Raw genomic sequence first — 26,011 nt, forward strand, 5'->3', positions numbered from 1 at the left:
GGCAACACTGCACATTCGCTGTATTATTCTCAGGAAAAAGGCTCATTTGACTGACTCAGCGGGGACTCGAACAATTCAGAATAGCGCCATCTTGGGAAAATTCTCGTAAGTATCGTTAGAAGCAACAGATGGTTCCTTCAAAAAGTTCGAAACAAAATCTAATCGTTGCATGCACCAGGGATTCTAGGAATCTTACCTTAAACCTAGACTGCTAATCCCATATAACACAACTTCATCCATTTACGAAATTTCAGTGAGCCTTCAGGGCATGCGCAATGAAGTTTCATGACGTTTCCAAATCACATGGCCGTATCGCAGGAAAGAGGGATTGGATCTAATTTACAACATGTGAAAAATATCAATTTTTAAAATGCGTTATTAATTTTCATTCAGCTAAAAGCGTATGCGATCGCGGGTTCGATACCCTAACTAAAGGGTCAGAGATTTTTCTCTTGAGAATTTTCTCTGTCATATTGGAGAATGACTTTTTTCATGGTTGGATGGTTTGATGTCAATATTCACATGGTAAATGTAACTAAATATTACTACTTATTTTTAGTGGAAAATACTCAATGCAATTTGTCAGAAATTGCACTGTTATTATTCACAATTCTCACATTTTTTCAAGAATAATTATCAAGTCGACGACGCCTACGAACAAAATGGTCGTAGCCTTGTGTCAACATCTGAAATGACACGTCTTTGGGCCTTCTGCTCATTGTGCAGACACGTTTTCATAAATTCTATTTGGGCGAGTTTTCCATTAGCAGTCTAGGTTTAAGGTTATATCGATGGGCTCGACACTGACAGACAGCTAAAATGTGACATGACAGAAACATTTTCCTGAATCCTGAATCCACCGTTTACAAGCTAAATTCATTAGTTCCTTAAAATAATAGCATTTGTTTCAGATGGCGCCTCAGTACGAGCTGTTTTCATGGCAAAAATATCAAGAACGAACGTAAAAGTACTAGATGGCGTGTGAAATTGCTTCAAACGAGTTTATCACAGCCGTTGTCTCAAGTTCGGTCACTGCGGTGCCGTGATAGATAAGCGGCCAATTTTTTTCAGGAATCGCGTTCCGTTACTACTAACCAGATTTCTGTGGCCATATCCCAAACAGAATATCGGAACAGCAAATTCTGACTTTTCAGGGAAACCGAACATAGCCTTTTTTGATACTTCAAACTTCAATTTTGATAAACAAATGTCATAATAATAACCTCATTTCAATAGAATATAAATTTTTAATGTAGAATATTTGAAGAAAATGGGAAATGAACAATCCGAATTATCAGGCGTAGATATAGACGAAAAAGCAGTTGAAATAAGTGACTATTGGTCTCAACATTCAGCCAGCATTTTAAAATCTGATGGTAGTTGTACGAGTTTGTCAGTATTCATAGGAGAATTATTTGTCAGTGGTTCTTTATGGTCTACCCAAACCCCATTAGAGAAATGTGCGAAGGTGAGTGCTGAAATATCTAATGGGGGGATGATTAACAGTGGTGTTTTTTTTTTAGAATTCAATGATTTTTCGACATCCTTGTATGATAAAGTACGTTTCGTCGTGGCAAAAAAACTCAAGATTTTACTTAGCCGTTGAAGAAGTTGTTCCCCTTTCACATGTCCTCTCATCTCTGAATATTTTGCAGATATCTGTTGGACTATGTTCCATTTTAAAAGCTCTATGTTTTCTACATCAAAATGCATTTGTTTCCCATAATAATATATGTTGTACTTCAATATATGTTACCAAAGATGGGAACTGGAAGTTAGGTGGAATGGAATATCTCTGCGGCTATAAGGACATGAACTATGATTATCTAGCTAAAACGAGATCAAGCAGATACAGCAAATCAATAGACCCAGATGAAGATAAACTATTACAAAATGATCTTGGCAGAAAGGATTTTATTGATGTCTATGCATTTGGAGTGTTTGTGTGTGAAATTCTCAAATCTAAAACTGATGGTAAGTAAATATTTTATACAGGGAAGCATTACTATTTAACACATAAATCTCTAGAAAAATCAAATCCCACAAAGTTTTCATGAAAACAACACATGGTATCATATAAGGAAACATTCAAATTAATTTATGATGAACTTTGAACTTTCTTGTGCAACGTTGAAAATAGAAATCAATACTTCTTTTTTCTACTATTAATGTAAGTTACAAAAAGGATTTGAAGTTCTATAACTTCTATTTGATTATCTGCGAGTGCTTTCGACAGCTGGTCGTGCTGTCATCCTCTAGGCACTACTCTATCTGCAGATAGACTCTATAGCCTTGACACTGACAAAAAAAAGGTGTAACTCAAATAAGCTTTCTTTCGAAGTCTCAAAGTCCAATGTTGTCGCTTTCAGAGAGCAGGTTGTAAATGTTCCAGTAGGAGAAAAGTTGAAGAGTCTCAAACAAGAACAAATGTCATACAAAATTCCTGGGGTCACATTGATAAGTAGACTAAAATTTTTTAGTCATGTCGAGGCTCTCAGAAACAAACCAGCATCCACATGTTATGCAGTTCGTGTCATATCAAATATGAACTCGAACTGTCCACTCCTTAATTGAATCTTACTTGCGTTAAGGCATTGCCTTTTGGGGGGTTAGTAACAATCACATGCAGGCCATTTCAATCCAGCAAAAACGAGCAACATGGTACATGCGTTAAGCAAAAAAAAATCTAGATACTTGTGTGTGATTTGAATTTTTTGGATTGAGGAAAACCAATTAGCCAGACTGTTTTAATAAAAAAAAACTATTTGAAAGTAACATTGAGTAGTAGCTCAAACATAGATTTTTTCCCTTTGTTTTTTGATTTTTGAATTTTCATTTCTATTTATTTTTGTTTTTCTTTTTGAATAAGTGTTTTTATTCAATTGTTTTATATTTTTGTTTTATGCATTTTCTTTTCCTCAATTTTTTTTGTTGGTATTTTTTTAATTTTATTTTATACTGTTTTATATAAATTTTTTCTTCTTTTTAATCCATTTGTACATAATATGATTTAATTTCTGTTTACATTTGAATATATTGTTAGTAGTAGATACTATAACTATATTTACAATCAATCATTCATACTTTAATTTTGCATCTTACCAGATGATTGAACAATAATTTGTATATATTTCTGTTGTTTAAGGTTAACATACAATTTAAGTTTATTGGAAAAGATATGAAATTTCAATTCAGAGTAAAGGGTGTTTATACTGTGGATGTGGAGCGAACACTCCAACATGATGTGATATAACGATCTCTGTTAATTCAATTTTGAATTTGTAAGCTGGGCAGATAGCGTTATTTGATCGTAAACGGTTTATTGTACTTAAGTATTTTCTGTCGCTCTCTTGTTCGATCCATCTATTTCCAATGATCTTTGGGAAGAGTTGTTTAAAGTTTTTGCCTGTCTGAGATTCATTGAATTGATTTTGCCAAATTTCATTTAAATCTTTCTTGTAAATTCGATTCAAATCGGTATGTGGAATAAAGGTTTGAATGGACTCTTTTGCCTCAGAGGCTTGCTTTGCTAATCTATCTACTACCTCATTTCCTTTTATTCCGGAATGTCATTTTATCCAAATTATAGATACCTTTCTATTTTGTAAGAAAATTAATTTATGGGCTCTGGCGATTTTTTCCAATTCAAAAAACTGATTCAGACTTCGGAAAATTTTTCAATTGATCCACGGTAATCTTGCTATCAGTGAAAATTATTGACTGAACGCAGTTTTGTGTCAGAATATATTGCATTGCCAGAAGTATGGCTTTCAATTCTGCAGTGTAGATGGATGCTTCATTGGGAAGTATATACATTTCAAAATACTTGGTGTTTGAATGATAGAATGTGAAGCCTGTTTTCTCTGATATTTTTGATCCATCTGTGTAGATATAATCTGCATTTGACCACAGCCTCTTGATTATTCCTGAAAACTCTCCCTCACAACCTATATTATTTTTTTTCCAAATAATGTACTTTAAACTCATGGGATATTATGTCATAATCTTCTGTATAGTATGGAAGGTTATACATACATACATACATGTTTATTGATCCTTTAGGTGTACAAACAGAGCAATACAGATAGGATAAGTCAAGGAATTACAAAATAGTTAAAATTAGAAAAAAGAAACATCAGTATAACAAAAAATTACATGTGAATATACACACACCTACTTATAAATACACACACACATATATAAAAATATTGTCAAATCAAGGATTAGGGATACATTTTCAATGAGTCATTGCCGTGAGGACAGCCATATATTCTTTTGTAGAATAACAAGCATGCGTTGTCAAGAAGTCTTTCAAAAAATTTTTGAACTTTTGGGGGTTCATGTTTTTCATGAATGTTGGTAGTTTATTATAGATGTTTACGTCGAAGAGTTTTTACTGGATTTTTGCAGTCTCTTTCTGTTTGGTCTGATTAATTGGCGGCCTCTAGTGAAATAACTGTGAAAATCCGAGTTAATTTCATAGTTTTCTTTATTTTTGTGGATTTCTTGTAGAACTTGATATATATCAATCGGTTCAATTCGTGAGGTTGCAGTCAATAGCTGGGCTGTTACAAAGAAAACTCTTTGTTATATGTCAAGCTTTCGGTATATTTCACACCTTCGTAAAGACAAATACAATAATAATATTATATATCTTGTAAAAAATATATAAATATGGAGAACTTATTAATGTGAGAATAAAATATAAAAAGGTTCAAAAACAGATAGAAAAACATTAAATAATGACAGTTGATAAAAACATTCTAAAACATATATAGGACAAACATCTAGACCTCTAAGTAGTCGCATCACTTCCCATAAGAGCGACTGTAGAGGAAATGTTAATTCTTGTGCATTAACAGAACATGTTAAATCGGAGGATCATAAAATGAATTTTGAAAATCCAAATATTTTAGATAGAGAAACCAATACAACTAAAGGAATATTTTGGAAATGATACATAATAATAAAGAAGAACATTCAATGAATAAACGAACTGGTATTGACAGTCTCAGCAAAATTTACACGTAGGTACCTACTGAAATATGATAAAGAAAATAAAAGATCTAGTAATTCGACTATCATTCAGAATTTTCCCATTTGACATTGTCAGCCAAAAATTTTTATCAACTGTCATTATTTAATGTTTTTCTATCTGTTTTTGAACCTTTTTATATTTTTTTCTCACGTTAGTAAGTTCTCCATATTTATATATTTTTTACAAGATATATAATCTTATTATTGTAGTTGTCCTGACAAAGGTGTGAAATATACCGAAAGCTTGACATATAACAAAGAGTTTTCTTTGTAACAGCCCAGCTATTGACTGCAACCTCACGAATTGAACCGATTTATAGTTAAACCAGTCACTAATTATGTATATATATATATATATATATATATATATATATATATATATATATATATATATATATATATACATGATTTTAAGAGATGCAAAGAGTGGTCTACAGGTGTCGGTGTAACTGGCACCAGCTATTCTTCTAATTTCTTTTTTTTAAGGAGAAAAACTTAATCAGCCTTTGTGCTATTACCCCATAGAATCGTACCACATGAAATATTGGAGTGAAAAAAAGCATAATAGGTAGATAACAGAGCATGTAGATTAATTATATTTTTTACTTTTCGGAGTAGAAATATGTATTTTGAGATTTTGGCTGCTCTATGTGATCTGACTAGTTCAGTGAGTCATCAATTATAATTCCCAGCAATTTAACACTGTCACCCTTTGTTAGATAGATAGATAGATATGTTTATTCATCACTGAAGTTTTACAAGATACAGCATATAAACTTGCCTCCCTAAAACTTATTGGACTAGTCAGACATACAACAAATACAATTAGTATAAAAATAAAAGCATAAGCTACCCTATACCAATTTATATATACTATGAACAGAATGCTAAGAACTCGTCCATTGAATAAAAGGCATTTGAACATAAAAGATCAAACAATTTTGATTTAAATAATTTAAAGCTCTCAATTTCACCCATTAGTGTGACTGTGTGATTATAGCAAATAATTCCCTGATACATATATGAATTCTGTCCCAGTGATAAGCGAGAGAATGGCAAACGTATACAATTAGCGTTGTGTGTACTATAATTGTGGATCATAAAACCCCTCTCATGGCTGAAGTGCCGTTTTTTTACCTCAAGAGTTATTAAATACATATATATATATATATATATATATATATATATATATATATATATATATATATATATATAAGCATGAAAGAGTTAGAATTCTCAAAGGAACAAAGATTTCTCTACAGCTCTCTCGAGGGTTGGCTCTCACCATACAACTTAAAATTCTTTTCTGTATTATAAACACCTTTTGAATATGAGCAGAATTGCCCCAAACAATAAGACCATAACTCAGTGTGGACTGAACAAGACCATAATAAGCTAGCTTAAGAGTTTCCAGAGATACTGTTCCTTGTAGTTGTCGAATAACAAAGCAAACACTGCTTAGTTTGGATACAATATGATCTGTATGAACATTCCATGTGAGCTTCTGATCTATGTATACTCCAAGGAATTTACAATATTTTACTTGCTCTATGGACCTATGATCCATTCTTATTAATGGACTATGGTCAAGACTGATATTTTGTTGTTGAAATACCATAAAACAAGTTTTATTGATGTTGACTGATAATCCATTATTCTCGCACCATTGTTGGAATTCGCATGCACATGTATTGCTAGTTGTAACAGTGCCTGCTAGAGATTTTTCAGCCACCAGCTGGTTTGTATCATCTGCATAGATAATCATTTTGTTATGAGATGTACATGAATATATAATATCATTAATGAAAGCAATAAATAGTGAAGGACCTAAAATAGAGCCTTGAGGTACACCAGTTGTTACTTTTAATCGGTTAGATTTCACTTTGTCTACAACCACTATCTGTGACCTATCCTTTAAATAGGATTCTATCCAAGTGTTGGCCACTCCTCGAATACCTATCCTATAAAGTTTCTCTATTAATAATCTGTGATCTATAGTATCAAAAGCCCTACTAAGGTCATAATAAACGGCTATTGGATTTTGTTTTTCATTCAAGCAGTAATAAATATGGTTACATAATTCTTTTATAGCAGTTTCTGTAGATTTTTTATGCTTGAAGCCATGCTGACAATTTAGAATAAGATTATTTTGTTCTATAAAATTGCTTAACCGTGTATTGTAACTGTTTTCGAGGACTTTCGCGAATTGAGATTGTATACACACGTTTCTATAACTTCCGACGTCATTTCTAGATCCCTTACCCTTAAATATTGGCACAGACTTTGAGGTTTTGAAAACTTCTGGATATTTTCCTTTTTCATAGGATTTATTAATCATGAAAGATAGTGCATTACATATTATATCACTGACAAATTTAAGAGTAACCCCAGAAATATCAACAATTCCTGCAGAAGGTTTCTTAGTTGTTTTTTTTATAATGTCTTCGATTTCAGGTGGACTTGTCGGATACAGAAACATTGTGTTAGGAACCTATTATATGAGAAAAGTATTTTTTACGTTTTACTTGCGTTTAGCATCAAGTTATTTCTTGTAAACCATATTTCTGCTTTTTTTTGGCTATATTTATTTCATTTGATATTGTATTCACATCCTTACCTGGGGTAGCAAGAGTTGTATCATCAACAAATGCAATACAATCAAAGGGGGACATGTAAGCAAAAATATCGTTGACATAAATTATAAATAGTAGCAGGCCCAGCACTGAACCCTGCGGCACACCACATGTGATAGGTTTCATGTCAGAAATATTACTTGAATCAAGTACAACACATTGCTGTCTATTTGAAAAATATAATGAAAATAGATGAAGAGGTAACCCTCATATACCGTATGCCTCCAGTTTCTCCACGAGTAATGAATGTTAGTCACAGTAAAAGGCTTTGGTCAGGCCACACAGAGCAGCCACAGTGTGTTTACCTTTCTCAAAACATTCTATTATGTTATCCACCATTTTTTTTCAAAGCATGAGCTGTCGAAGATGATTTTATAAACCCGAATTGGTTTGGGTTTAATAACTTGTGCTTTAAGAAGTATTCATAGAGTCTATTTTTTTAAATGATCTCAAAGATCTTGCTAAGACTAGGGGCAATTGAAATAGGTCGGTAATTACTAATTTCATTCTCATTACCTTTTTTGAAGATGGGGATGACTCGAGATATTTTGAATTTGTCCGAAAATTTACCTTCTACAATGGAGCTGTTAGAAAGATCTGTTAGGAATTCAATCAAATATGTTACTATTTCTTTTATAATTTTCGCATTGATGTCATAAATATCATAAGAATTGGAGTTTTTTAGGTGAAGAATTGCATTAGTTGTCTCCGAAATTGTGATGGGCTCCATATTATAGCTTTTGTAGATCATTTTGTCATAAGTAGACGATCTGGTGAAACTTTCTACCAATAAATTCGTTTTCTTTTTCTGCCAACATCGATGAGTGAGTGTGAAAATTATAAGTTGATGAAGTTTGGGAATCAAATTTGAAGATTTTGCTTTGATTCTTGTCACAAATTTGTCTTCTTAAGTCTAATAATGGAGGTTCCTTAGCTTCGGCTTCCATAACTGATATTGGCGTTGACGGGAGATACCCCAGACATATTCTCAGACATTTATTTTTTATTACTTCCAATTTTTTCAAGTGAGTATCTGCAGAACTTCCATAAAATATACTTCCATAATCTAATATTGAACGTATGAATGGTCTCTAAAATATTAGGGAGATATTTGGATCTGTTCAATAAATCAATCAATCAAAATATACTTTATTGTCAAAAAAACTCTTGTTTTGTTGACAAAGTAGAATATACACATACAGAAATAAAATTTAGGCAAAATACACACAATTATGTAAAATATAAATAAAATAAAACAAAAATAAAATTGTTATATAAACAAGCAATATATAAACATATACATATACATTTATCAATTATACATTTTATTCAATAGAATAAGTGTCAATGAATAAATAAAATGTCAATCATAAAATGTTATTTGAACATTTTGTCAATTTTACGACTTATAATTTAACAGTCTAATCGAGTATGCTATACAGTGCCCGCAATAAATTACATATGACAGTTCACAATTACACTGGAAATTGTCATTGTAAAATTCTTGCAAACTATAATAGGGTCTGTTCGCGAGAAGTTTTTTTGTGTATTTTCTAAAGCTGTCAATACTATCGTAGCTATTTCTAAAATGAGATGGTAAGTAATCATACATTTTAACACCGTTATAGAAAATGGAGTCCTTTACTAGGAATGAAGAAGGCAATGGTAATTTAAAATTATTTTTAGATTTTAAGGCTATGACACGAAGAAATATATTCAAATTTTGACCTATGTTTGTGTATAAGACACGCAGTTTCCATTACATAGAGAGCCACAACTGTCAATACATTTTTTCTGCAAATAATTGCCTACATGAATTGCGCGGTCCTAGTTTGAACACATATCTAATGGCTCTCTTTTGCAGTTTAAGTATTGAATCTAGCAGACTAGAGTTACATACCCCCCAGAAAGGAATGGCATATCTCAGTTGAGATTCAATTAATGCATAATATGCGTTCATAGCCGTGGCAGTACCAAATTCCCTTGAAATAATTCTCATTGCATAGCACCCTGAAATTCTCATTGCATAGCACCCTGAGGATATTTTATTCTTCATTTGGTTGACGTGTGCTTCAAACTTCAATTTACTGTCAATATATAGGCCCAAAAATGTTGTGCAATCTTTATTTTCAATCTTCTCATTTTCTAGAGGCATATCTTCTAAAGTACATTTGAAAGTTATTATATTTGTTTTTTTTTTATATTGAAAGAGAGAAGATTCGAGTCGCACCAAGACTTGATTACATTAATATCTCTGATTATCTTATTATTCAGATCTTCAACAGTTTTACTATGCCATTAAATGGTGGTGTCGTCAGCAAATAAGGTAATTTTTCCAGAAGTGTTTATACACAGTAAATCATTGATATATACAAGAAAAAGAGTGGGTCCCAAAACCGATCCTTGTGGCACTCCATAATCTATATTAATATATTTTGAAGTTATATCACTTTTTACGACTTGACTGCGCCCACTTAGGTAGGATTCGAACCAATCCAAAGTAACTCCCTCACAACCGTAACAATGTAGTTTCCGCAAAAGTATTTTGTGGTCTACACAGTCAAAAGCCTTTTTTAGGTCACAAAATACTGCTGCAGCTACATCTCCGGCATTTATACCTGAATATACATCATATAGGAAGGAAAAAAATGCATCTTGGGTGTTCTTTTTAGCCTGAAATTGATTTTCTTTGATGATTTTATGAGCAATAAAGAATTCATTGAGCCTTTTTTTCACTAGTTTTTCAATTATTTTTGCTAGGGTCGGGATAAGTGATTTTGGACGATAGAGGGATCATCCAAGTTTCCGCCTTTGTGCAAGGGAATTATCACAGACTTTTTCAAGAATGAAGGAAATTTACCGTTGCGAAACGAAAGATTAATTAATGCGACAAGAGTTTCAAGCGCTACTTTTGGAAGATTCTGAAATATATTCATGGAGATGTCATCGTATCCAGATGATTTTTTATTCCTAATATCCCTAAACACTTCGATAATTTCATCAAAACTAGTATCGTATAATGTAAAAGTATCTCCTGTATGTCAGTTATGAACATTGATAAGAGGGTCGTTAGGGACAATTATGTTATTATTAAGCTTGCGAGCAATCGAACAGTAGAACTCATTGATCTCGTTTGTTTGAAGGTGATTGACAATGTTTCGTGATGAATTTCACTAGTTCGGACTTCCATTGTCTACTATATAAAATGATTTGAAATCCCTGAAACAAGTAAAAAAGAATAATTAAAAAAGAATAGTTGAAAATAACAATTATATTAAGCAACAATAAACCTGAAATGAAATGATAGTGAAATAACCTACAAGTAAAAATATAATAATTGAATAAATAAAAATTAAAGGAATGAAAAAAGAAAATAATAAAAATAAAAAAGTGTAGAGATTCCAAGTCACGTTAGTTCACGACGTTTCGATTGTTGGTATCTACAATCGTCTTCGGGTGATGACTGGACTGATTCCTCCGAGAGATGACTATTTTATAGGTCGTTGAAATACTTTCACTTTCTCTACTTTCCATTTTCCGCTTCACTGATTCCGTGAGAGATGACCGTTTTTGGCGGAAGTTGGTCATTTTTCGTTTGATGATGGGTTTCCATATGTTTCGTATATCTACACTGGCCTGGCTGAATACGTTGTTGGACAACATGTATGCGGCTTCCTTAAATTTTCTCCTGAACCAATGTTCCTCTCTGTGCAAGATCTCAGCTTGGGACCACTCGATGTTGTGTTGATGGGTCCAAACATGGTCTGCTATTACTGATTTGCTCCAGAGATTCGGCTACTCAAAACTTGTCTAGATTTTTACTTCCCTTGATACAACCATTACAAGGAAAAACATCGTCTTCTGTGAAGAATTCAAGGCATTTTGTCGAACTACTAGGGTCAATTGAGGTTACACAGGAAGATCAACTAATTAGTTTCGACGTGGAAAGCCTTTACACCAACGTTCCGGTCGAAGAAGCACTCCAAATCATACAGAGAAAGCTATCCGAAGACGGAAACCTGAAAGAGAGAACGAATCTACCTATAGAAGTAATTATGGAATTACTAGGATGCTGTGTACGAAACTGTTATTTCCAACTGAGGGACGAATTCTTTACACAAGATGAGGGACTGCCAATGGGATCGCCACTTTCACCAGTCATAGCCAACATATATATATGGAGTGGTTTGAAACTCTGGCCATTGAAGAAGCCCACAAGAAACCTCGAGTCTGGTTGAGATATGTTGACGACACCTTCATAATATGGAACCATGGGAATACTGAACTAGACGCCTTTCTGAAACACATCAACAGCGTGAGACCTTCCATCACTTTCACAATGGAGAAGGAAATCCACAATGAATTGCCATTCTTAGACGTTTTGGTGAAGAGGACCGACACTAAGTGGGAAACATCTGTATACCGAAAACCCACTCATACGGGACAGTATCTGAACCACGAATCCAACCACCATCAATCGACAAAAAGAGGAATCATCAAGACTCTATTAGACCGTGCTTTTGGGCTCTGTAATACAAAGGAAGGTCTCGAGAAGGAACTAGACATCATCAAAAATGATCTTCAGCGGAATGGATACTCCAAAGCGATGGTAGAAAAGACTTTGGCTAAAAGACAGCAGGAGCCTCGCAAGGAAGAGAAGCCGTCACAACCAGTGCTTGCACTTCCCTACATCAGAGGATTATCGGAGAGGATAAGAAGAATTGGTTCCAAGTACAACATCAGAACCTGTTTCAGATCCGGTAACACTATCCGTAGCAGCCTCACGAAAACCAGGCCCCCAAACGCGGACTGCGATTCCAAGAATTGCATTTACCGGATACCCTGTGAGTGCGGAAAATCCTATATTGGTGAAACTAAGAGGCCATTGAATGTTCGCATTGCCGAGCACAAAAAGCACACACAGCGAGGAGAAACCAGCAAATCAGGAAGAGCAGACCATGTTTGGACCCATCAACACAACATCGAGTGGTCCCAAGCTGAGATCTTGCACAGAGAGGAACATTGGTTCAGGAGAAAATTTAAGGAAGCCGCATACATGTTGTCCAACAACGTATTCAGCCAGGCCAGCGTAGATATACGAAACATATGGAAACCCATCGTCAAACGAAAAATGACCAACTCCCGCCAAAACGGTCATCTCTCACGGAATCAGTGAAGCGGAAAATGGAAAGTAGAGAAAGTGAAAGTATTTCAACGACCTATAAAATAGTCATCTCTCGGAGGAATCAGTCCAGTCATCACCCGAAGACGATTGTAGATACCAACAATCGAAACGTCGTGAACTAACGTGACTTGGAATCCCTACACTTTTTTATTTTTATTATTTTCTTTTTTCATTCCTTTAATTTTTATTTATTCAATTATTATATTTTTACTTGTAGGTTATTTCACTATCATTTCATTTCAGGTTTATTGTTGGTTATTGTTATTTTCAACTATTCTTTTTTAATTATTCTTTTTTACTTGTTTCAGGGATTTCAAATCATTTTATATAGTAGACAATGGAAGTCCGAACTAGTGAAATTCATTGATCTCGTCTACACTGATTGAAATTTTAACACTGTTCCTTTTTTTAGGATTCTCTCTCAGGTCATTTACTATGGACCACGTCTCCTTCATTTTATTATTCGCAGAGTTAATTCTATTTTGGAAATAGCTAGATTTAACAAGCTTGAGAATAGTTCGGTAAATTCTACGGTAGTTATTGAAGTAGGCATGGAAATCTGGATTTAAGCTGACTTTTTTATATAACTAAGGGACCGTAGATTTCTTGAGGACGTCTTAATTCCAGGTGTTATCCAGGGTTTTTTACGCTTTTTTTATTTTTTTGTATAGCAAATGATACACTGAAAAGTTCTGAAAGTTTGTTATAAAAAGCAACGAATGGTTCATTTAAAAGTAAGACTCGTTCCCGGTCAAATTCAAGACAGTTCTCATAGAACCTATTATAGTTTGCATTGCTATAAAGCCGTCCATATTTAAATCTATTATTCTCTGTTACATCTAAAAGAATGGAGCATTCTATAGCTTCATGGTCAGATAGATCCGTGGAAATAGTTGTACATGAAACTTTTTCTAGGTCATAATTAGTGCATACATAGTCAATACAGGTGGAGGAATAATTACAAATTCGAGTGTTTGATCTGACGTGCATATTGAGGTTGAAGGATCGTAGATCGTAGAGCTTGTGTAGCTGCACAATTTTTATTCACATAATTTATATTGAGATCGCCTCCTAAGAAATCATTGGATTTCAATGGAAGGTCACTCAGTATTACTTCTAAATTTTCTAGAAATAGATTCACATCAAAGGAAGGAGACCTATATAGACAAATAACATATAGGTTTAGTTTTTTAGGTAACATACAGAACATTCAAATACTTTTTCAATTGTGAGATAATTATATTTTGTAACATTTTCAAGTAGGTAGTAGTTTGCTGACAGATTCTTCATTAACTAAAATCATAGTTCCACCGTGACCATAACTTCTACAATATTTGGAGAGAATCATGTAGTTTTTCATAATAACATGGTTCTTTATCTAAAAGGCAGTGTTCAGTCAAAAGGACAATATTTGGTAATTTTTTTATCTGCAAGTAATACAAACAGCTCATTAGCTTTATGGTGCAAATATTGAATATTGATTGTTCCATTTTTTTCCACAGAAGGCTCTAAGGATATTAATACCTTTTTCTGCTTTCTGTCGAATATGAGTTATATGGTGTTTTCATATCAGATATTTATCTAGGATGATACCCAAGTATTTGACTGACAGTTGTAAGGGTTCAATCTCAAGGTTTTTTGAAAAGGGGTTGCTGCTGTTCCAATGAGACACAGGATAAGGTGCGAAACAATCTATTTTCAGTTCGAAGGGGAGACAGAGTACTCATTTGGTTGTTGACTTAGTTCTAAAATAATTACAAATGTTTTAATAAAATAGTTAAAAGTAGTTGATAAAAACTTCACACACGTGTTACATCGTTTATAGTAATAAAAACCATTACCCACCTAAAATAATTACAGGCACGGGACTCGACGGTGACTCTTGTCCTTAAGGACCACAGTAAGGTAATTTAGAACGAACTTCAAAGAGCAAACAAGAAGAATCTTCGAACAATCGAGCAAATATGGCGCATCAAAAACCGTTCTCCTCAGGTCTCTAGAGACGAAAATGAATCTCGACAGTCGTTCATAAAAAACCTGGCCCTGGAAATATTTTGCCAATGCAAAAAACCCGTCAAAATGAAATATTGGTTGCCTATCCCGCAGGGCATTAGGGCCATGTCTACTTATGACTAAGGACGGTAGAAAACTGGAATCGGCCTTCACTGTGGCGGATAAGTTACCGCGAAAATTCACCAGATGGCGAAACGATACTAGTTAAAATGGAAATAAATGAAATAGATGTGATTTGTCACACAGTCGAATTGGTAGGACCCACGGTCCAGATTTTGTATGAGATGGAAATTTTTTTCTTTTTCTGATGAATTTGCAAATCTCTGACTTTTTTTTTCCGAAATTATTAACCCGTTTCTGTCCATCAACTTATTTAAATTTTCTATCTCTCTCGCCAAGTTTTCAAGTGACTTTTCAAAAGACAAATTTTGTGTGTATATATGTGCATATTGTATTATCCGAGAGTCTGTTTCAATACATTTTCCCAAATCTCTACTATAATGTTATCCAATTTTATCCAATTCAGTACTATAATGTTATCCAATTTGGTACTGAAGAGCCTTAGGGCAAGTGTCTTAAGGCGAAACATCGATGTATACCAGTGAGGATGACAGTGTTCCATGTAAGTGCAATTTGTTACCATTCATTTAAAGTAGAACTCATGTGAATGATATCTGATTTTTATTCCACAACGAATGTTTGAAATACAAACTGGGTAGAGAAAAGTATCTTCTGTATAATTCAGTGTTCATATAGAAGTATTTGTTTCGAAAGACTTTTTTTCTTTCGTGTAATTCAATGTTTATATGAAAGTAGCTGTTTCAGGAGGACTTTCTTTCAGTTTGTAGCTGAAAGTTGCTTCTTTGCGTGATCTACACATCCATGTATAGAGTTACTTATTTTCAAATTGATTACTTCCTTCCTTTCTTTGGAAGATTCCCTCATCCTCTTTTTTGGATCAAGATGAAGTAGTAGAAAGCCAAAAACTTTCTTTCTTAAATTACTTCTTTCAATAACATATAGTAAATTTTTTCCATATGTCTCGTCAAATTCATTACCCCAGGCTATGTGATCTGCATTAAAATCTCCTGCTATGAAACAAGGTTTTGGAATATCATTAAAAAATTTAACCTATTCTTGACTACTAATGTATGTTTGGGGTTCAACGTGAAGTGAAACTAAATGAATTTTATTATGGTTGGGTAAAATATTTGCTGTCGCAGCTATGGCTGATATATTGGAGTTATTCAGATTGATTTCTTTATATTTTATTTTTGTTTTAGTTAATATGACTACTTTTCCTTTACCATCGTTTCCGTATACAATTATATCCCGCGAATTTATAGTATGTTTGTGGTTTGAGGAAGAAGATATTCTAAATTTCCTTTATTTGCAATCGCAGAACGACAATTCCATTGACAAATTTTAATATGATTCATTGGAGGTGCCAATTTGATGACACATTTACATTTAACTGCTTACTGATTATATTTACAAGGTCTGATTCGTGAATATTAAAATTATTCGAAGTTTTCATTATGTTTATTATACATGGGTAACTAATTCTAAAATAATATTAGTAAGATTAGGAATTTCCTAAATGTTTGAGCTATTTTGATTTATGTTTCGCAAATATGCAGGTGTTTTAAGGATCCCCCTTCTTCATTGTGTGTTGGTATAGGATGTATTATATTTCTGTGTGCTTCGTATATAGGATCTGGACTGGATGGTCTTAAGCGGTTTACAGGAGTTCTCTGTCATGTAATTTGTAAGATTTATGCAAGTGAGGAGTTTGTTGAGCATTTTGAAATTGATTTGGAGTAAAAGATTGTTCAATAACTGATTTTTGATGCGATGTATTAGGTTGTAACGTGGAATTCTCCTGTTGGTTTGGGTTATTCAATTGACATTGCTTGTTTGAGTTGTTTTTGCCTTTTGAATTCCGGACATATTTCCATATTTGTACTTGAGTGAGATCCACCGCAGTTGGAACATTTTGGATCGGGATTAGAATTTTGACAGTCTGAAGAACTATGCTGTTCGCCATATTGAATGCAGCGTGGTTTACTTTTACATTGTTTTCCTAAGTGCCCATTAAGTATAAAATTCCAACAGTAGTAGCATTATTCAAATTGGAAACTGCATACCAGATATGAAAACGCATTAATAACTTTGAAGCGATCCAAACGATTACCTACCTATTCCAACCTCAAATTTCTTCAAAGACTCTTATATACAATGATTGTAAAATATATAGCAATCTACCACTGGAAATAAGGAAAATTAAAAGCTCAACAATCTTGCTTTTAAAAAAGCATGTTTACCCAGTGAAAAACCATACTACTGCGTTGCTGACATTTTCAACGAAACATTTTGAATTTTGTGTTAGTGTAGAGTTCGTTCAGTATTGTCTGAGAGTAAAAGAATTTCAAGAATGCAAACATGTCGCTACATCAAAGAAAGAAACATAGTCGTCTCAAGCAAATAACACTGCAATTCACCCACAAAATCATTGAGATATGTCTACCCTCTATATCCCTTGAGGACGCCGCTAACGAGCCATTAAAATAGGGATATGCGACAAAGAACGCGAAAACACCGACAAAGAATGCGAAAATACCGCCAAAAGAACCGCCCGATGTTTTTTCTAATATTACGTTTAAGATAATATTAATAGGCGTCGGACTGAGGTATTCTGTATGATGAGAAGATAATTAAAATATGGTGAAAACTGATTTTGTTTAAATATTTTATTTTGGGAAGGACAATTTATATTCGAAATAGTTTTTTATTATTTAGAATTGTTACTTTCTACAGATCTATAAAATAATCAAAATATTAAATTTACAAATAAATACAAATGTAGAAAGGGCAAAAAGTTACTGCATTAGATAAATTAGCTCTTTGGAAAAAAAATCTAATTTGTCATTAGCTTGAATTTAAAAAATTTTGCATATTAAAAGAAATATGTATCTGGTGACATTTTAAACTATCCATTTTCTTTATCCGACCTATTTAAATCAAAACATTATAATTTGTAGTCATGATTAGTCTTTTGATGTAAATAAATTTGATATTATTATTATTATCATTGACAATGGTAATATCAAATTGATCGTCGGTATGATAATGAAGATGGTTAAAGTATTCGAAACATCACCAGATAAGTATACAAATAGAATAGATTTCCGCGGTTAGAAATTTGAACATCTGATTTCGAGTTGAACCACGTTCAAAATTTTGCGTTGTTCGACGTTTCGGCTTCGACTTTGACATTTTCAGGAAGTAGAAAAGTGTGGCTGCACTGAGAGATACACTTTATATATTCTTGTTGGTTTGGAAATGAAGATTCATATTCCTTAGTGGATTTTATAGTTGATTCAGAAACAATTTTATAGATTTAATGGGAATACTTACTTCGAATGAGACATTGCGATAATTTTAATCTGAAAAAAGTCTACAGGGATTCGTTAAGTGATTCTCCACTGGATGAATCAGTTTCATTACGATTGATGACAACTGGAATAATTTTTTTTGATGATGAGTCTATGCGATCATCCAGATCCTATATCTCTGCTTCGATTCTGATTGTTTTGTGGATACATTTTTCCCAAACTTTTTGGTCGACTTTTTCCAGAGCACTGTATAGGTATTTCTTTACTTCCTACAGCTTGAAGGTCTTATTATTCCTTGCGTCGATTCAAAAGTCTAAGAAATAAATTATATTGCAATTTAAAAAAATGTTCTGTACTCTCAATCACCCGTATTAAAGAGCCAATTCTGTTTGAATATGAAATGAAGGGAGAGATCCTAGAGAGAAAAACTGAAATAAAGGATCTTGGTGTTACCTATAATTCACAATTCAACTTTTCCACTCACATTAATAACATGATTAAGTCCGCTAATCGTATTTTGGGTTTTGTTATCAGACAAACATCGAATTTTGCCAATATTAACACCATTGAAATATTATATTATTCCCTGGTCAGGCCTAAACTAGAATATGCCTCAATTATTTGGTCCGGTGAATATCAAACATATCTAAATAATTTGGAAAAAATACAAAACAAACTGTTGAGATATTTGTATTTTAAAAAGTACCACGTGTGGCCTAATTATAATACCGTCAGGACATATCAATTAAGATCGGAATTCAAGATACTATCCTTAGACCAGAGACGAACTTTAACATCAATGATATTCCTGTATAAATTAATAAACAATTTAACAAATTCCCCAGAAATCCTCAATATGCTTCCATTTAATGTACCTCCACGGTGTATACGTTCCACACCAATGTTTAATACCTCTGCAATATGTACATCATCGGGAGCACTTCTTTTAGCTATGATTAAATTAGCAAACAATTTCAATCTACTTATGGATTTAGATTGGACCTTACCTCTATCAGTTTTTCGTAAAACAATTTTGGAACAAATATTGAATTCAACTCTGTCAAACTAAACATATATTTGACGAATCCAGTCAGTGCAGTTATGGACGACTCCCTACAAGTCTGGTATCAGTAAGTAATAGTTTAGTAATCTAGATCTATATTTAATAGCTATCATTGTAGTGTATTTGCCAACAGTTTATCCATGTAATTAGTCTTTAATGGACTGTATGGTAATAAATACAAATAAATAAAATAAATAAAAAAAGGAATAGCTTTTATTTGTAACCACTCAGTAATATCTGCTTTCTTCCAACACGACGTCGGCAGCTTCTCGGCTCGTCTACTGTGGTAACTTTCGTTATCCATTACTATTACGGATCCCTGCGGAAGTTCTACAAGTATGTTTTTAAACCATTCTTCGAATACTGTGCATCCATTTCTTGATGATAATCAATTCGATTCAAAAACCATCAATCCATCTTTCACGAATCCTTCACTGCTGCCTATGTGAGTGATAATAAGACGACGACCTTTTCCAACTGGAATTTTCAAACCAGTGAACCAACCTTCCATAAAGGCTTGTCTTCCACTTTCGATGTTCTGATTTGCCAAACCTTCGAGACGTTATGACCCTCATTGACACATGTTTCATCCAAATAAAAAAATAGATTTACCTAGTCCTCTGGCTTTCTTTATTTCTCTTAAATAGTTTCTTCTCCATTCTACAATCTCTGATTTTTCTGTTAACATGCTCTTTCTATCTTGCTTTCCAAAAGTGAAATTCTGCTCATGTAATATCATCCATTTTCGAGTTCTTCTTATATCAGGGAAAAAACTGTCTTCACGAATAACTGACAAAACTTTATTTAATGTAGGTATTTCGTTTTTTATGCAAAAAGAGTGTACTGTTTTCCTAATAGAATTCTTCACTTCTTCATCGATAACCAAACACTTTCTACCAGTGGATACTTGATACCGGTCATACTCGCGCATTTTTGCACTACTTCCTCCTCACTTTTTATTCCGGGCGGATATTGTATTCTCAATTTGACAATTGTTTTTTCCATTTATATTTAATGGTGACAATTTCGGACGCATCACGATTCCCGAGCAACTAGCTTCCATGTTGTATAGCTGTTTATTCAACGCGCTCTCGAAGTAAACTGAAGAATATCAAGAATAACCCCGCTGAAAAGCCAAGTCGGTCTTATTGAAGGGTGCAATGTGTCCGTTGACAGTATAATTCAAAGAAATATCTATTTATCCCTCCTTCAAAAAAATAATGTTTTTTCAATCCCTTTCAACTAAATACCTATTTGTTGGAGAATGTCTTGGTTACTACTGGACATATTTCAACATTTGTCATGATAGATTTGTTATTTTGTTTTAAATTATTTACATTTAATTTTCATGACTGATATGTTTTATTATCTCTCTATTTTTTATCTATCAACATAAGATACGCTTTGTCAATAAGAATTTTAGTTCTCTCTAAAACAGGGTACTACTGATCAAAATGTCAGGAAGTGACTTAATTTCTCTTTCAGTTTCGAAGAAAACTTCTCAATTTCTATTACATTTTTCTGAGATAATAATTTCATACTACTCAACTAACTGTCATTGCCCATTTCAACACCCCCTTCCCCGTCTGTTGGATTCATATGGTAGCTATAGACGTTAATGGGTTAAACAAAGAAGAGAATTCGTGAATTCAGGAACTAAATATAAACTTATTCTCTAAAAAAGTTATTATAATTCTGATAAATTAAATTTTTATCATACTGTTGATTTTATTTTGATTTCAGATGAAATATCAACACTTTCATCCTTTCGTGACTACTGTAAAAATGAATTGCAAAACGCAGACATTTCCAGGAGACCAAATTTCAAGTCACTATTGGAACATGAATTTTTCAATCATGATTTTATACAGATTCATTCGTTCTTGATGGAACTTCCATTGAAGAATGATGAAGAGAAAAAACTGTTTTTCCAAAACTTAGGGGTAAAACTCCTATCATTTGACGAGTTAGTTGTTGCTTCTCAACTTGGTGGATTACTTTTATCACGTTTGGTTTTATTTAATAAAACTGCCCAAGAGAATTTACTACCACTTTTGCTTATGGCAAGATCAGGTAAGAATTCAATTCTTAAATACAAAAATATATTGTCAATATATTACTCTATTTTTAAAGATAAACCAGAGGACGGAAAACCAAAATGTATTTTTTCTGAGGAAACCTTCAAGCAGTATCTATGCCCAAAGCTGTTGGAGATCTTCAGAGTCAGAGATGCTCAAATTCGTTTATTACTGCTGTATCATTTTTCCAATTTCATGCACATTTTCACTTGTGAGGAACTGCAGTCTTTCATTTTGCCAGAGGTAAAATATTTTGAATAAGTATTGTTATGTTTAGGGTTATAATCAAACAAGTGTTTAATGCTGCTCGTTTATTACTGACTAACTATATATTTCGTCTGCAATACAGTCAGGCCCGGGAGCCTTTTTTTACTTGACGAAGTACAGGAGCATACTCTATAGTTTTTCGTAATACACTACAAGTATATTATTAATCATCTGAAAAAGAATTTTTATTAATACGTTCATTTTTACCACTTCGACTTTCTGCCCATACTCATTAAGATATATTTGCCCCAGTTGAATTTATATTTTAGTGTAAAACTGAATTAAAAGTACAAATCTGAAAGTCCTGGTGTCGAAGGTATAACGAATTCCAATGATTCAGTTAGTTTGATTACTAGACTTATCAATGTGAGTCCTGTGGAGTTCTTTGGACCCCCTTGCTAGTTTCTAATTGTTTTAGTTGGCAAGGCGAGGGGGTCTTGTTTTAAACACTAAATAATCATAATGGAATTGAAACAAGCAAGCAATTCAAAACGTAATATATGGAAGAGTATTGAAATGAAGTCTCCATTGAGGGAAAAGCTTTCAATCCTAAAAACTAAGCTCTCCTAAATCAAATGAAAACACTTTTCCTTCACCAGAGCTAAAATACTATCTCTCAACGCGTGTTTCACTAACCAAGTTATCAACATCAGGAGATGACTAAAACTACTTCTTAGCAACGATGTTGATGTTTTTATATGCATCTAGAGAAATCACTACTTTGCATGATGAGGGTCATCGAATAATTCCTAGTTGTTATTTACTACCTACCTGATACCTAATCTACAAAGGCATCTATAAAGTTGTTAAAAACCAGGTCCCAAACACAAAACTATGCTGCACCACAAATGCATTGCTGTCCTTGATGAACAAGCCTGAGTAAACAGGTTGTGCATTGCCGTACGCTCATGATATTTGCAAAAACAGATACTGAACTGGAAACGATTTTGTCTTATGCAAATTTGTGTGAGCTGGATGTACTCTTCCATTACTTCACCACATATTTCATTCGTTTCTAAAAGATCCTTCAGATATTTGATTGTTTTTGATATGGGGACAATTGGGAATTGTGTAACCACGGTTTAGGGAAACCTTGACGACAGTATAGATGTACACTGTATATGATGGTAGATCTCTTTCAATCTATGCATTTCGTTCAATCCAGTTGAGGTTAATACACCGTTAGTTTCTATCGGTACACAATAGATGGCATACCACTTCAGTTATTCGAATTTAGGAAAGAATCCAACTATCCTATCCTCTGAAATTATATAATAACAATAACATTTATTTGGTAAATAGGATACATTCCTAATATACAATAACAAAATTATAACTAACGAATAATTGATTAATATTTCAAAAATCATGGCTTATCATCTTATTAGTAATACCTTCAATTACATTTGTTATAAATATGATGCAGTAGATCAGTTTCAAACCTTTTTAAAGTTGAAGATGATTCAATTGAATGAGGCAATTTGTTGTACATATCAAAACCTTTGACATATACTGAGTTCATACTGATTTTGGTGTTAGTTCTATGTATATGAATGTCAAGATTCTGTCTAGTGTGATATTTGTGAATATCATAATAAATCAAATAGATTTTTAAAGATATGTTCCAGTTAAATCATTAACAATTTTATACACAAATATCATTGTCTGGTATAAAAGTCTCTGGGATACCGAAAGCCAATTTAGGCTTGTTAACATTGTAATTATGGGAGTGTATCCGTTTCCTCTCAATATAATTCTCATTCCTCTATTTTGTAGTTTTTGTAGTTGTGCCTGTTTGTTCAAATTGAGAGAGTATATAATCGAAGCACAATAATCAAAGTGTGGTTGTATAAATGTTTTATAGACTAATATCTTTGTGTTTAAAGACATATGCTTTGAAATTCTAAAGTAAAAATATAGTTTTTTCGAAATTTTCTTATGTATGTATTGAAAATGTTCTTCAAATGTGAGATTGTAGTCCAGTTGAAACCCTAAGTATTTTACAGTATTATGCACTTTTATATTTTCATCATTAATAGAAATATTTATGTGGTTTATATTTACGAAAGTTATACCTGCTTTCTGATGAGTTATATGGTATTGCTTGTTCTGGTGATGAGAATTCAAAAATTATGTTCAGTGCTGGGTGATAGCCATCTACGTTTAGAAGGGGTAGTTCATCGTGGGATACAGAGCATTGAAAATTAGATAAGACAAGGTCAAGTAAACGATTTGAAATACTAAGCAGAGAATTGAATTGGTTTAGATCAGGGGTCTCCAAACTTTGAAGCCTTCGGGCCATAATGATTTTTTCAGTTTGTTCCAAGGGCCAATTTCTGCCCTTAACTATATTTCTAGACTAGGATAGTCGCAAAGTGCGTGACCTAAGCAAACTTACGCTTTTTTGCATTTCAATTATTATTGTGTATTGTGACACTTAACGACATCTAGTGGCGAGTAGCGGTACTATGTACTATATTTTTCAGCTACCCGCTAGGTGGCATTAGGCGTAATTAAATATTTGGAATTACCGCGTTGGTTCGAGAAAGTTCTGGTTCTAGCTAGTGTATTCCGATCACCTCGAGATGGCAGTCATAATTGCATATAAAAAGGCTAGCGGCGCAACTGCGAGTTCGTCTGCGTAGGAAAGACAAAGGAAGCGAAAGTTTTTTTGTTTTACTGTGATTCATTTCAATTATTTGTTAGTTATTAATATGCTTAAACTTAGATACTTAAGTTAAGTTTTTTTTGTCATCATTTCTGTCGTTAAGTTTTACCTTGAAAGTAAATAAAACCGAGTAATTATCATTCTGTGTTTTCTTCTTCAACTTATCACAGCAATAGTAACAACAATTATAGTCCGTTCATAATTTGTCGATAGCACAAAATGAGGGCCCAAGTCATAAAACGATCGTAAAACTCGTAAAATCATAAGCGGAGGTTCCTGAGGTGTTTATTCATTAAATATAAAGTTTATATTCGAAACTTGCCTTGAAAGGGTGAAGTTGTTACGAACGAAAATAATTTTTGGTTTAGTACATTTTTTAATCGCATTTAATTTACGGCTCGTTGGTGTTTCGGCGTCTACGGCAGTAATTAACGTCTCTAATATTTATTTTGCGAATTTTGTGCAGTGCGTGAGTAACTTTTTTTCATATTCCTACAAACATATACGTACCTTTCGTTCCTGCTTGTTTTGTTTGATTGCTTGCGATGGCTTCGTCATCATCATCAACATCATCAAGTTTTACACCGGTACTGTTGCGTACAGTCAGTAAGTCTGTCTATTCACCAAGAGAGAAGACTATTGTTTTGAACGTTCACGATGCTCTGGTTTCTCAGAATCCCACAAACACTGTTCAGAACATAATCAAGAGTTGTGCCAACATGACGGGCGTAGGGGAGTCAACAATATATAGGTTCCTATCAGAAAGAAAAAAAAAAGGTATAGCTAACCCAAATACAAACGAATACTTAAAGAGGGGGAGAAAACCTATTGAAATTGATGAATTTGCCAAAAATGGTATTTGAAGGAAAATTCACGAATTTTTTTACAAAAAAGAAATACCCAACTTAAACAAAATTTTACAAGAAGTTAGAGACGACCCGGATTTGCCTCATGTCGGACGAACCAAATTGTGGCAAGTTTTAAAAGAATTAAATTTCCGGTGGGAGAAATCAGACCGAAAATCACTTTTGATTGACCGGGAAGAGATAATATGTTGGAGAAGAAAGTATCTAAGATCTATACGAAAATTTCGGGCTGAAGGAAGGCCAATTTACTATCAGGACGAAACGTGGGTAAACGCAGGTCATACTCTCACAAAAATTTGGACAGATAAAAATATATCAAGCTCCAGGCAAGCCTTTATGGAAGGTTGGTCTACTGGTATTTCCCCACCCTCTGGTAAAGGCAGTAGATTAATAGTTTCTCACATTGGCAGTGAAAAAGGATTTGCTAAGCATGGTTTGTTGGAATTTGAATCCAAAAGCACAAAAGACTATCACGAGGAGATGACAGCTGATGTTTTCGAAGAGTATTTTGAGCAGATGATTGAACATATACCACCAAACTCAATTATAGTATTAGATAATGCACCTTATCATTCACGACTAGTTGAAAGACTTCCAACGACTGCGTGGAAGACACAGGATATCATTGACTGGCTGCGGAATAAGTCCCTGCCTTACGAAGATGGAATGGTTAAAGCAGAACTTTTAAAAATTGCCCGGCAACACAAATCTAAGTTCAAGAAATACGTAGTCGACAAAATGGCGCAAAGACGAAACATCACAGTCCTTAGACTTCCACTCTACCACTGCGAATTAAATCCAATTGA

The 26,011-nt window shown here is 33.5% G+C and overlaps 1 protein-coding gene across 1 annotated transcript in view; it reads left to right on the forward strand.

Annotated features, from left to right (window-relative positions):
- Positions 1-1,044: 1,044 nt before the first annotated feature.
- LOC111503342 (protein-associating with the carboxyl-terminal domain of ezrin) overlaps positions 1,045-26,011 on the forward strand; it is a 34,160-nt gene continuing 9,193 nt past the window's right edge. The window contains exons 1-4 of the mRNA XM_023157628.2: positions 1,045-1,468; positions 1,524-1,974; positions 21,070-21,399; positions 21,460-21,647. Of these exons, the coding sequence (XP_023013396.2) occupies positions 1,271-1,468; positions 1,524-1,974; positions 21,070-21,399; positions 21,460-21,647 (1,167 nt within the window). The 5' untranslated portion in view covers positions 1,045-1,270. The remainder of the gene's footprint in view (positions 1,469-1,523; positions 1,975-21,069; positions 21,400-21,459; positions 21,648-26,011) is intronic.

Source organism: Leptinotarsa decemlineata, unplaced genomic scaffold, assembly GCF_025532065.1.
Source record: "Leptinotarsa decemlineata unplaced genomic scaffold, Ldec_3_MD MMD2_tig00026374_RagTag_RagTag, whole genome shotgun sequence".
In the NCBI taxonomy this organism is placed as follows: domain Eukaryota; kingdom Metazoa; phylum Arthropoda; class Insecta; order Coleoptera; family Chrysomelidae; genus Leptinotarsa; species Leptinotarsa decemlineata.